At 34.2% G+C, this 12,946-nt stretch overlaps 3 protein-coding genes across 4 annotated transcripts; 2 read left to right on the top strand and 1 right to left on the bottom strand.

Moving 5' to 3' along the window:
* Nucleotides 1-478: 478 nt before the first annotated feature.
* LOC100181319 lies at nucleotides 479-2,733 on the bottom strand. 2 transcript variants are annotated; one of them, XM_026837515.1, is made up of 6 exons: nucleotides 2,523-2,733; nucleotides 2,357-2,455; nucleotides 1,972-2,102; nucleotides 1,609-1,757; nucleotides 1,468-1,489; nucleotides 479-1,382 (listed from the first exon to the last, which is right to left on the bottom strand). In XM_026837515.1, the coding sequence occupies exons 2-6, from the start codon at nucleotides 2,401-2,403 to the stop codon at nucleotides 1,243-1,245; spliced, it is 489 nt and encodes a 162-aa protein (XP_026693316.1). In that variant the 5' UTR covers nucleotides 2,404-2,455; nucleotides 2,523-2,733; the 3' UTR covers nucleotides 479-1,242. The 2 variants fall into 2 exon arrangements, with proteins under 2 accessions (XP_026693316.1, XP_009860822.1); XM_009862520.3 differs by lacking the exon at nucleotides 1,468-1,489 and having other exon boundaries at nucleotides 1,569-1,757.
* Nucleotides 2,734-5,705: 2,972 nt separating this feature from the next.
* ona14 (alpha3-fucosyltransferase) lies at nucleotides 5,706-7,516 on the top strand. Its single transcript, NM_001032641.1, has 3 exons — nucleotides 5,706-6,055; nucleotides 6,575-6,770; nucleotides 6,911-7,516. Exons 1-3 carry the CDS (start codon nucleotides 5,706-5,708, stop codon nucleotides 7,514-7,516), a joined length of 1,152 nt encoding a protein of 383 aa, NP_001027813.1.
* A 1,227-nt stretch (nucleotides 7,517-8,743) lies between these two features.
* Nucleotides 8,744-12,930, top strand: LOC104266426 (phospholipase D1-like). Its single transcript, XM_009862583.3, has 6 exons — nucleotides 8,744-8,901; nucleotides 9,215-9,338; nucleotides 10,647-10,803; nucleotides 11,090-11,218; nucleotides 11,503-11,617; nucleotides 12,838-12,930. The coding sequence occupies exons 1-6, from the start codon at nucleotides 8,833-8,835 to the stop codon at nucleotides 12,910-12,912; spliced, it is 669 nt and encodes a 222-aa protein (XP_009860885.1). The 5' UTR covers nucleotides 8,744-8,832; the 3' UTR covers nucleotides 12,913-12,930.
* Nucleotides 12,931-12,946: the final 16 nt, after the last annotated feature.

Below are 12,946 nucleotides of genomic sequence, written 5' to 3'. Positions count from 1 at the left end.
TGTAGCTATGTATACGCCTACTGTGGCGCGCGGCACGTTCTGATACGAGATATAGTTCAACGTTAATTGCGAAATATATCCCTGCTGGTATAACATCAGCCGTGAGTAACCCCGTCTCCATACCAAGCGTTTATTTGTCATTTGGTTTTTCTTGGTTCCTGGTTATTGGTCAAAAGTAAATCAGGTGATAGTCGCGCGTTTAAATTATCCTCCTTAACGCGCGAACTCGCTTCGTTAGCTCGTTTTGTTTCTTTTTTATGCCGACGATATCACAGCCCTTTATTGACAAACGAACAATTGTGTCTCAAAAACCGGGGATTTCTGGTTTTCTGTCTGGATAGTGAATCATGGGACCAAGCGCGTGACGATATTTTAACTTTCGTGACCTTGCAAAATTAAATGTCTGCTGCATTTGATACTAACTATAGGCAATCCTAACCAGTAGTATCTAACTATAGGCAATTCTTATACACCAAAAACACTTCTACATAATTTATTAGATAATGCAGAGATAGTGCACTAATGGTACAACTACAGTGGATAGTTTGCAGTTTGAACTTGGATGGAACGATTTGAAGTTAAGTTTTAGCACATACAAAGGGTAAAAAATAAGAGTCGTACAGTAAAAATTAAATGCTGCATTAAGAACGAAATTTTTCCAAGTGTGCACCAAAATAAGTTAAGTTTGGTATATATGACACAGAAGAATAGAGTTCCCATAATTAGAGTACACTGTGAGTGTACAACATTTTATAACAACGAAATTTTTCAAATTATGTGCATCAAAATAATTCAAGATTGGTATATATGACACTGAAGAACAGGGTAGCCATTATTAGAGCACACTGTGAGTGTACAACATTTCATAACAATCAACACAATAAAACATTATAATGTTGTTTTAATAGGTTTCAAAACTTTCAATAACCATAATAAACTCATTTTTAATGAAAATGAAAGTAAAAATTGTAAAATATTAAGTGCAAAGAGTTTTAATAAAATTCATTGGAAATGTTTCAAAAATTGTTTGAATGGAACTTTACCATTAGGATTTATGAATGTATGAGAAATTATATTGTTGTTATTAGAACAAATATTCTTTGTTCAAAAGTGACAATGAAACAAAAGACATTTAACTGGAAATCCCCCAGTAGTTTTCCATTGTTGGTTTAGGTTTAGGTAAGTTCAACTGCTTATATCTACCATATGTACACAGTAGCACATTCAATTAACAGTTTCAGTTTATAAAGTGCTACTGTTCATTTCTTCCCTTCCTGTTTCCTCTCGTGGAAAAGTATCTCCTTGCAAGTTGTCAGGTTCTGCAGAAATACCACTGTCATTGTTGGCCAAGGTTTCCATATCTTCCAAGGTTTCATTGCTTTCTTCACCCAAAAAAGAACAAAATGGTAATTACAGCTTTCCTACAATACTGTTTAGTTTCCTACAATACATTGGCTTAGTGCCTACCTATGGCTAAAAAAAGTGCTATGACATACAACATACAAGCCTAACAAAAAATGACATTTAGCCATCATCTCGAATCAAACCTTTACAATATATATGCTTACCTTTTTCTTCACTAATGTCCTGAGGTATTGGCCTTACAATTCCTACGCTTTCAACATCTTTATGGCATGGAATTTCTTCATCTTGTTCTTCAACCTCAAGACCTGATGCGTTTCCTGAATCTTCCACAACACTCAAACTTTCCATACTATCAGAGGTTGCTGAATTTGCTTCGAATGCAACATCTAGATCTGTTTTAAATACATTTTAATTAATTTTATTATATTTTAGGCTTTTAAATTGGGATATGGCCTCAAAATGTTATGTTCAACAAAGTAGTTAGCAGGGCTGACTCTAGCCCAGAGCAGGAACAGGGTGTGAAGAGCAACACCTGTGTCCTGTGTTATACAGCTTTCGCTGTCCAGCCCTTGAACATAAATAACATTCACGAAAAAAGAGGCAAACCTGGTGGATTTGAATTTGCTTGGTTTCCCAGTTCTGCTAATTCACAATGAATCTGCTCCGATCTTTTTTCTGGGTACAGTTGCCTAATAGACAGAGGTGCATACTTGGGCCAGTTCAAATCAGTCAAGTGCCTGAAAAAAGGTTAAAATTGTTATTATAAGTATCAAACTTGGGGTGGCGGCAGACCAACTCTGGAACTTTCTGCACTGAATTAATCTTTAAGCATTAGAACCAATACGTCAGATTTGTGACTTGTTTTACTGAATTAGGGTCCAACTTTCTCTTTTAAAACTTTGGTGTCTGTGTTTGTTATTTGCCACTTTTGTTAGCAGTTAACACATACTGTAATTTTACCATAATGTCTGAATTTTAAAGCATTACTTACAAGATATATTTAGGTTGTGTGTCAGAACTCTTGTATTGAATTGTCATTTCTTGATCACCTTTCTTCTCTTTCTCTTGGTTTTTTTTGTGGTTTCTATAACTTTAAGAAAATAATTATGTTGGCTTGTTGTTTAGTGTCGGGAATAATTTTTAAAAAAATGCATTACCTCGTAAAATTTGTACAAAGAAAATTTGTTGATATCAGCTTGCAGGTTTCGTCAAAAAGTCACTTTTTGTTGTTGAACAAAAAGACAGATGTATTCCATTGATTGATTTACATACATGGTATGAAAAATATCTCCGAAAAGTTTGCAGTTTTCAATGCCAACAATTTCATGCACAAAAATTGTCCAGCAAATAAAATATAAAATCTGTGCAACATCATTTATTAGAAATATCTGGTACAATCTCTAAGCATAAGCACCAAGCATATACAGCTAAACAGCTTACTTTTGCGACTGACATATTTACATTTGCAGAAATAAATATTTCTTTACCACGTTTATAATGATATATAGGTGACATATCTCAACTGTGTCTTTTTTGCTGTAGGTTCTTACAACCGTTTACAAGGCACACAAAATTTTCGACCGACTAACTTCTGTAATAAGTAATGTACAGTAACTAAGTCGGTAGTCGAGAATGCCATCACTGACGTGTGTGGGGCTTTTTAAGTCAAATGTTCTTTTTTTCCACCGCATGTACCGGTACCTTTTTCCTATCGCAGACACAGAAGTAAAAAAGATCGCACACCGTAATCGGAGAGTTGTTTACTGTTTAGTGTTTACATCAAAAGACACAAGGGCGCCATCCCCGGGATACAGCTTAGATACGTAACATATGTATAGTAGGGTGGGGGAAGATGGAACACCTTTCCATTCTATTTTCTTGTCTCATTTGGAAGTAAACAAAGAGATGATCACGACTCCCAAAGACCGTTGTTAATTGTTTAAAACACGATCAAGATAATTGGATTTTTTGTGTTAAAGGTGTCCCACCTTTCCCCATAGTACTCTATCTATGGATACAGTTGATTTGAATTTGTACATGAATAAATCGCTGAATTCCTATTAAAGATATGTCTATTTTACACTTACCATTAATTTAGGAAAAGACAAGATGATTTTTCTGCCAGTGGGCGTTAAATTTATTTATTATTTTTGTGAGAAATTGAAAGATTTCAACAAAAAAAAACACATTTTCTGCAAATATTTTGTATTTGTCGCGTGAAAAATGAAGGTTGAAATGTAACCTTGTGTTTCTACGTTTGTGTTTTTTAAGGAAAATTTTAAATTTACATCACTTGTGAAAGTTGAATATCGAACGTAACGGTTAAACCAGAGTCGGTATATAAACATGTTTATATACGAACTCTCGATTAAACACGGTGCATGCTAAGCCAAAACTGCGACTCGCATAAAAACGAACAACATACGATTTTTAAAATACTCACAAAGCATAAAATTGTATGAACATTAGATTTTTCTAAACTACGTCTAGTTTAAATATATGGTAGAGCGGGGGAAGATGGGACACTTACGCACATGTTTCCCAGTGTTTCCAAAATCAAAATATACTGTCATTCCTTTATTAATTGACAACAATTCAAAAAAATATATTAAAACACACGAGGAATTATTTAGCGATTCGCACAACAAGTAAAATTTTACAAATTCAAAAACACACAGGATAAGACGGGACAGTTTAAAATCATTGTTAATTTTGATTAGTAAGTGTATTTATTATTACGAATACACGTAAATAACACGAAATAATACTGTACAATTGGAAATCGAGTTTAAAAATTATGAAACTAGTTTAATCGTTCACACTCGCAAACTACAAAATTTCATCGGCTTTACTATGATATAGCGAGCGTTCAAAGTCAGAGCCATAGAAATACCGAGCAGTCCGACCCATTGTTACGTAAAAGACAAATTCAACGCCATCTTGTTTCCAAAATAACACACAGAAGCTTAAGGAAAAATGCATGTTTTTCGGTAATTTGAAGGGAAACTTGGACTTAAAAAAATTTAAAGCCCGGAAAGTCTAAAAAACATACGTAATTTGTTTCCTGTATCGAAAAAAGTCTAACACGAGATTTCGAAGCGGTGAATTTGTGACATTTATTCATTTAATATGGGTAATTTTATACATTTTCGCAAAATGTTTGATAAAGTAAATATAAGCTATTTTACGTCTTCCCACAAAAGGAAATCGCAAACAAAACCTAACAAGTTCGTTTAAATTCATTGCGAAAGTCGCCGCTTTTGCTCGATTTTGGAAACAAGATGGCGGTAGTTGGACTACTCGGTGTTTCTACGACTCTGTTCAAAATTAGCACCTTACTATTTCGCAAATTTTTACCTGTTCAAAATATACTGTTTCTAATTTACATATTTTTTAATATTTAATAACAGTAATCAGCTTTGACCCGCGTTTTATAAAGTCGTGATAATACTGTCGAATAATTCTGTGATATTATTCTCATGATAATCATTAAGTGGGGGTCCGTAAAAAGAAAATTAAAAAAGTATCGTTTGACAAAGTGTCCCATCTTTCCCCACGGCCCCACCCTACTATATAGCTCTTACTGTTTGCGTCGTAATGTCGCCCATTTTTATCGTTTACGATTCTTTCAAATCTTGGACCAATTTTAGTTTCTTTTTATAGTTTATGCTATAGCCAATATATAGCCTATGCCTTATACGTTATACCGGTCGTTTTTATAAGATTTGTTTTGCTGTGTGATGGTTTTGGGTTACGTGGTTTTAAAGCTGTTTTCCACTATACTAACTAAACAGGCATCTAAAGTCTTATTTCTATGTATACTACCTATAATCTGATGATAAACGAGAATAAAAATGTATAATCTTACCCCAACCTACAAAATCATGTTTCATCACAACTCCTTCTGTTTATTTGTAATTAATTACTGTATACCAGAGTATGTTTATATACGGACTCTGCTGTATACCATACGAGGGCGCCATGCTGTATATAGGCTATCGCCATATAACCTGATAACCATATTTCGTTTCGTGAGCATTGAAGGCATAAACGTCACAATCGGTATTATTACTATTTAATGCCACGTGGTGAATTGCGCAATAACCATGTTGCAATAACTTCCAGTACGTTTTAAGTTATCGTGTAAAACGTTGTATCTTGTGTATATGTTTTATTTACCAACGATTTCTTTCGTATCGTGACTCCACTTATCGTTAGTTTAATGTAATAAACTAGTTTACACTAAGCTTGATATATAGGTTTACGCCTTGTCCTCTAATTTGTAGGCGCAACAGTGCTTATAATCACTCGTACGTAAGTTATACAGACAGTCAGAAACAATGATAAAACGAAAGTTGGTGAAATTCGCTTTCGCAAGTTATATAATGTTGACATTGTACTTTTTATGGGGCTGGAATGCGGAAAATACAACACGAGAAACCAGTAAAGAAATGTCGGAAACAATCAAAATAGACGAGTTACACCTCGACACAGTAAGCACAACAGCTCCGAAAAAGCCGCCTCTTATTTTGTATTGGGGTAAAGCTTGGGGTATAAATGGGCCCGACGAAGGTAGTTTGATGGATGGATGCACACTGACGTACAACCGAAGCAAAATATCGGACGCGATAGCCGTTGTGTTTCACTTCACTATGATTAATAAAAACCAAATACCATGGCAACATTACAGGTTACTTTTTTACCTTTTTTTTTAATTTTCGATAATTCTGAATAGGGCTTAATGTATAGATTGGTTTTGTATTAGTTATCTATATAGAATATATACGGTAAACCTATACAACAGTGCTCTTCAACCGGTGTGTACTAAAATATGGCTGGGGTGCACCAGTGCAAAGGGTATACAAGGGTGCATCAAAAACTTAACAACTTTTAGCAATAATACTCAGTTAAGTACATTTTAAACAAATTTAGCTACTTTCCTACATTTTTTTGTATACGAATGCTATATCTTGCATCCCTTGGTTAATTTAAAACTAAAGAAACGTCATTAGTTTTACGTTAAAGCAATCAGGAGTGCATGAGTTCGTCACAACAACTTTAGGGGTTCACTAACTCAAAAAAGGTTGAAGAGCACTGCTATGCAACATCAACTTGGTTGTAAATATAGCATTAGCAAGATTTACTTTTGCATAATACAAACTTAATTGACTGCTGTTTAAATAAGCTGCTATTTACATGAATTGCTTAGAGACAAAAAACAGATCTTTGTCTGGTGGTGTGGGGAAGGGCCAGGGTACTTTGGGAAAGATGGCCTACGAGAGTTCGATGGTGGTTTCTTTAACTGGACATGGACATTTAAGCGATCAGCTGATGTATTACGATATTATGGATCCAGGAAAGAGGCCTTGACGTTTGTAAAAAAAGGGAAAAGGGCAATCGATGACGTCATATCCTTTAAAAAGAAAATGGCTGTAAGTATCTTTAAGTAAAGAATAATTACTGTACGGTGTGATTTAGTTTGGGTCATGTTGCTAAACTTTAAACATTAAATGTAGAATTTGGGAAAAATATAATTTGTTTTTAGCTTTGGGGAGTGACTCGTTGCAGTGGAACCAATGGAGCAATAAAACGAATGGAATATTATAAAGCACTTGTTACAGCTGGTTTGAGCATTACCACGTTTGGAGGTTGTTTTCCTGACGTGGAAAACATTCCAAAGCAATACCCGATGCTTTTTGAACCAAAATGGCGAGAACATAAGTTTTACCTCGCCTTTGAAAACGCGATACATTGTCGCGATTATATCACGGAAAAGTTTTGGGACAACGCTTTAAAAAACGATATGGTCCCAGTGGTTTGGGGTCCGACAAAGGACGACGTGTTGTCGGTTGCACCGCTGAACTCCTTCATTCACACCGACGACTTTGATAGCCCAGCAAAACTCGCTGAGTATTTGCAATTTCTGGATAAAAACGACGACGAGTACAGAAAATACTTTCGCTGGCGAGAGGACGAGACAATGACAGATAAAAAGATGATCAGAATGACTCAGGAACGGTACCCGGACTTAAATATTGAACTGACACCAAAAAGCCTATGCGCCAGACTTCTCGAAAACAAAGAAACCAAAATCATTCCCTCTGTCACAGACGAGTTTATTACTTCTGAAACGCCGGAATGCCTTTCATAATCTTGTATAAGTAAAATGCAAAAAAAACAAGCAATCATAATTTTTACTCATATTACCGTTTATAATGTATATGCTCTATACGTAGAACTTATGTTAAATTATTTTAATCGCGATTGACTTGTTTTGTGTAGATATATAAACGACACAAAAGGATTCGTTTGTTTTGTCAGTTTAGCTGCTATGGACTATACACTGCCACTATAAATAACATCGGTTTCGCCGTTTGTCGTTTTTACAAACTTGGCCATCAGGATTTGGAAATTTTACATAGAGAGTTTTGCAAAAAAGAATGACCAGCAGTTTAATATTTAATAAAGTTGCATAAAACAGGCTACCAAGAATGCAATTATGCCCTTGTTATTTGAAATTAATTTTATTTGACTTATAATACTGTCGGCTAAGATGTGACAACTATAGCATATAATATCCAGCAGTGTTTTCTCAGGAAAGGGTATTGGAACCGATCCTATTACTACAATGTCGGATTCTTACAGTCGAAGGCAGTATATTTCGTTGAATGTCGTTATCTTTTCGAGCAGATATATTCATTCTGCCTAGTAACACAGGTTACATCCACTTTGTTGCTTTTCATTACTGCAATACAGGTGTCGTGATATATTCGTTTAGAACTTTAGATTGATATATTTGTACCGGGCGCTATTCCGCATGTGCCGAAACGCTCCTGCGCATAAGGTCGGTACAAATACAATACGTGCTCTAATAAATACGTTTTAAAAAGGCTTGTCTTAAAAAACAAAACCTATGCGAAAAATGTGTTTTTTGTAGCAACATTTAAACTCTTAACAAAAATATTAAACAATACCAGTGGCCTCTGGTGGATTTTACTGCTGTCCCCAAACGACTTCGGACTTCGATCATAGATATCATATAACTTCGCTAAATTAAATTTGTTTGTTCCGTGGTAAATCCCCTAATTTGATACTCAAATCCTGGAGTAAAAATTCTGAGAAATATGAGGTAAAATATACTGTAAACAGAGATATATAGCCTGCAACTAAGCACGAAAACTGTACCCAAATTTAAACATTATGCCTAGTTTTTTGTTTCTGAAGATTACAGCTAGTGTTTAAAAAAAAGGATTTTTATTCATTTTTGTTTTCAAGGCAAGGTTATACCAGTTCTACAAACTAACAAAAGTATTTCTATATTATGCACCCTTATATTGGGGTTTATATAGAACCTGTTTTAACATGAAAATATTTAGATATTGTTCGTTTCTGTACGTGTTAGGGCACCAGGGAATAGAAATAATACTTGTATGGCCTTAAAATAACTGTATAGGATATATAGTGGTAATGGCAACGACAAGTGATGATACATCAGACACAGGTGCTTTTGAGTCAGCAGATGAAGAAGGACCTCAGGTAATATGATGTTACAATAAGCATTATACGTAATTGTGATGTAATTGGTATTTACATTGGAAGTATACACCAATGCTGGTGAATCTGGTTGTGTTTTGTCTTTATTCTGTTCAGAGATCCTGGACCTTAACACGCAATGGACCCTTTAGAGTCTTTAGACTAGTATTGTTTAGATTTAGGCTGGAATTGGCCCATTACTTTAGAACCAAGGGTACTAATTGATCACAATGTGTTTTAGGTCTTTATGTTACCCGCTGTATAATTTCACTACCTATAACCTATACATGCGTGATAAAATAAGTTTTATCCTTAGACATCAAGGCCGAATCGTTTGGTGCGCATGGACACCGTAGTTTCCGATGGAGGAGATGCATATGATGAACTACCACTTCCATCACCTGGTGTGGATGAATTAGAAGACAATGCATTTCCACCAGGTTAGTATTACATGCACTTGCAATGTATTGGGTAATGGGTCACTCTGGCATTATTGCTTCACTGTATAGCCTTATGCTTACAAAATGTGCAAAAAAACTTTGGCCTAAAAACGTTGCCATATGATCTTATCCTTATCCTTACAAAATGTGGAGTAAAGGGTCATACTTCGCCATATAACTCATTCTTAGAAAATGTGTGGTAATAATGGACCAACTCTGGCATAAAAACCTTGTCATATGATCTGATCCTTATCCATTATCCTTACAAAATGTAGGGTAGCCTAATTGGTCAACTCTGGCATAAACGGCTAACTGAGTAGGACCTCATCCTTACAGAATACAAAGCAGATTTCATTGCATGTAAAATAAGCTGCTAAAAGTATTTCCCTATTTCTCCATTCTTTAACCACATTAACTTATATTGTATTGCCTACTTTTGATCCCATTTTGCATGTTGTGTCATTGGAAGATTCTTTACTAGTGCCCAAAATTGCTATGTTAGGAATCTTAGGGTAACACACCTAAATGCATGCCCTATGTTTTGCTATATAACCTTTTCGGGCCATTAAAACAAGAAATGGATTAAAATTTAAAACCCATCTGTTTAAGGTCCATCTGTTTAATTTTAACATGGGCCTGTTAAACATAGACACACAAGACAGAGAAGCATCATAAATTTCATAAGATTTCGTAAATTTCATAAGATTTCGTAAAAATTTCATAAGATTTCGTAAGACTCCTGTTTCTGTAGTGAAACAAAAACTTTGTTGTAAGTAAAACTGTTGTAAGTTGTAACTTGCAACATAGCAATAGCAGTATATTGTATTTATTACTACATGTACATACCCTTGGGCAATGTAAAGTCTAGTTATATCTTTATAATATAAGGTTAGAATCCACATACTTATAATAATGATACACAAGGACAAGGTATGCCAGAGTCACAGTGGTTAGAAATGACGTTCGATTGTGATTTGGGTTTACTGAATAAGAAATTAGTTTTCTATTTTATTTTAAGCTTCTTACTTATTGAACACAATTTGTGTTAACATGTGATTGCAGCAAGGTTAATTTTTTTACATTATAATTGTAGTTTACTACTTTTAAAATGGCTAAACAACATTAATTATGCTGCCGTGCTTAATGTACTTTTTCAATTAGTACTTTCCCGCCTATGTAATAAAGCATTGTGTATTACCATTTTGGTTTAAAGGTTTTTCTAGATTCTTTCATGTAATTTCTGCCAAAAATCAAACACTTTCTAGTCTTCTTATATTTAACCGTTTTGCTAAAACATTTTTTACTCAGGTTTTAAGCCAAGGATTCCTTACATGTCCATATATGGTAGTCCAAGTCGTTTAATAGTCGGTGTAGGATCGCCATATCTCGCGAAAACTCCTTTATCTGTGAACATAACATGTGTTAAACATGATGTTACGTACAGACACCCACTTAATCCAAACTTGTAAGTTGACATAGCCTGTAAAACTTTGTATGTTTAATATTTATATCAAATGGTTACATATATGATATAGATATTACATATAATGAATTTTTTATGTGTTTAACCAAAGTAGTTGTTACCCCTAGTGTGTATTTACTTACTGTTGCTTTACTGCCAATTCCAGTTTTTCGCTGTTTTTATTTAATTTAATATTTTTTTGTAACTGTATTTGGAGAGATAAATTTAATTTATGTTATGTAGTATTGCTTTTCTAGTATATTACTAATACTAGGGTTTATTTACTTAGATACACTATCGAGTTAGCTCATGGCCAGTTTACATGGACGATATACAGACGTTACAAGCATTTTATTGAACTGCATGAAAAGTTATGGACGTATAGAGCTTCCCTGAAAATACCACTGCCATCAAAAAAGTAATTAAATCAAAATTTGAGTGAACCTTACTAATTTATCCTGGATTAAACCACTTTCTGTTAGGTGTCTTACCCAAGGAGACTTACACCCACAATAGTAGCCAAAGTAAGCCTTGAACCTGTAAACTCTGGGTTAGCGGTAGGAGCACTAACCATTTTGCCATAATGCCCAACAGGGCCGACAATTTTTCTTTCATCGGGGTATAAATACTATACAGCTTTGTGTATATAAAGATTTAAAGTGGCAACATATTCTGTTTTGCTTATTTTTCCCCTGCTTTCAGACATCGCAGAAGAAGACTTACCACTCATGGAATGCCTAAGAAAGAATCAAAAATGCCTCAATTTCCTAAAACTCCAGAAATCTTGGTATCAAGTGAAGACTTGGACAAAAGAAAGGTGAAATTTAAAATAAATGTATAGTAGAGTGGGGAAAGATGGGACATCCTTTCATTCTTTTTTTCTAATTCCATTCGGTAGTAAACAAAAACATTCAAAGAATTATTAAACCATATCCTCACGACTCCCATCGACCGCTGTTAATTGTTTAAACCACAATCAGGATATTTCAATATTATGTGCTAAATGCCCGCCCTACTGTAAAATGTCTTTTCTATTTGGGTAAAGTTCTTGTCGAGAACATGTGTGACTCCATCCAAATCCCAGTCTTTGACTCCACATGTTATAGTCACGCCATTCTTGCAACCCTTGTAAATATAAAGTTACTTAAGTTTGTGTGTTGTGGTCTGCCAAATCAACAAAGTTATATTTGTTCACCAGTAGAAAAAAACTACATCATAAATAACATCGTAGGTTGTAGTCAGTGAATACACATGACTTTTAAATGCTTCCATGACATTAATATTTAATCGAAGACCAAGTTAACAAAACTATCTTTTGCTAACAGCTATTACATTTGTTATTTGATACAGCTTTAAAAGTTTTTTGGAACAAAAAATTAAAGCTTTAATTTGTTTTAACTAATTATGTTTTCCATACATTTTATCCGTAGTATGTTTTAGCAACTGTTATTTGAATTTAAAGTTCTTTTAAAACAAATAAAAATTTTATAAATTTTACTCTGTGTTCTAACATTCTAGGCATTTAATGATGCCTATCCACTGTTCAAAGTTTTCTTTTAAATGTCTGTTAACATCTAACATTTGGGAGTTTCCAAAGTCTGGGTGCCTGCATACCAATTTCAGCCTAGATTGTTAACGTTTAACTTTTGGGATTTTCCATTGTTTACAAGACCACAATCCTAGAATGTGCAATTCCATTGCAGCATTTATTTTGTTTGCTTTCCACTTTCCAGTAAACTCGCCAACTGTATGTTGGATTTAACAGCCACAATTTTTAACTGGTGATATTTTTTCATATATTTTAACCGTAGCATGTTTTAGCGCCTGTTATTTGATAATAATTCTCATTTTTTCGTTGTTTTAACTAATATGGTCTTCTGTTTTTAATTTTATAAGAGATAATTATTGTAAGTTAGGGTAAAACTTATGTGCCGAAATTGTCCTGTTTTCTGTAGTTTTTTACTACACTAAACTAACTTAATTCATATATTTTGGTTGGGTAGTAGTAACCACTAACTGTTTTACATTATACACTAGGACCAACTATGCTTATATCTGCAAGCAATGTTAAAAAGTCGGATGTACAGAAAACATCCTGCTACAGTAAGTTAAGTATAATATATTCACTCTTGTTAAATAGTAGTCA

The sequence above is a fragment of the Ciona intestinalis genome, chromosome 14, assembly GCF_000224145.3.
Source record: "Ciona intestinalis chromosome 14, KH, whole genome shotgun sequence".
NCBI lineage: Eukaryota > Metazoa > Chordata > Ascidiacea > Phlebobranchia > Cionidae > Ciona > Ciona intestinalis.
This window is presented reverse-complemented; position numbering and strand designations above follow the sequence as displayed.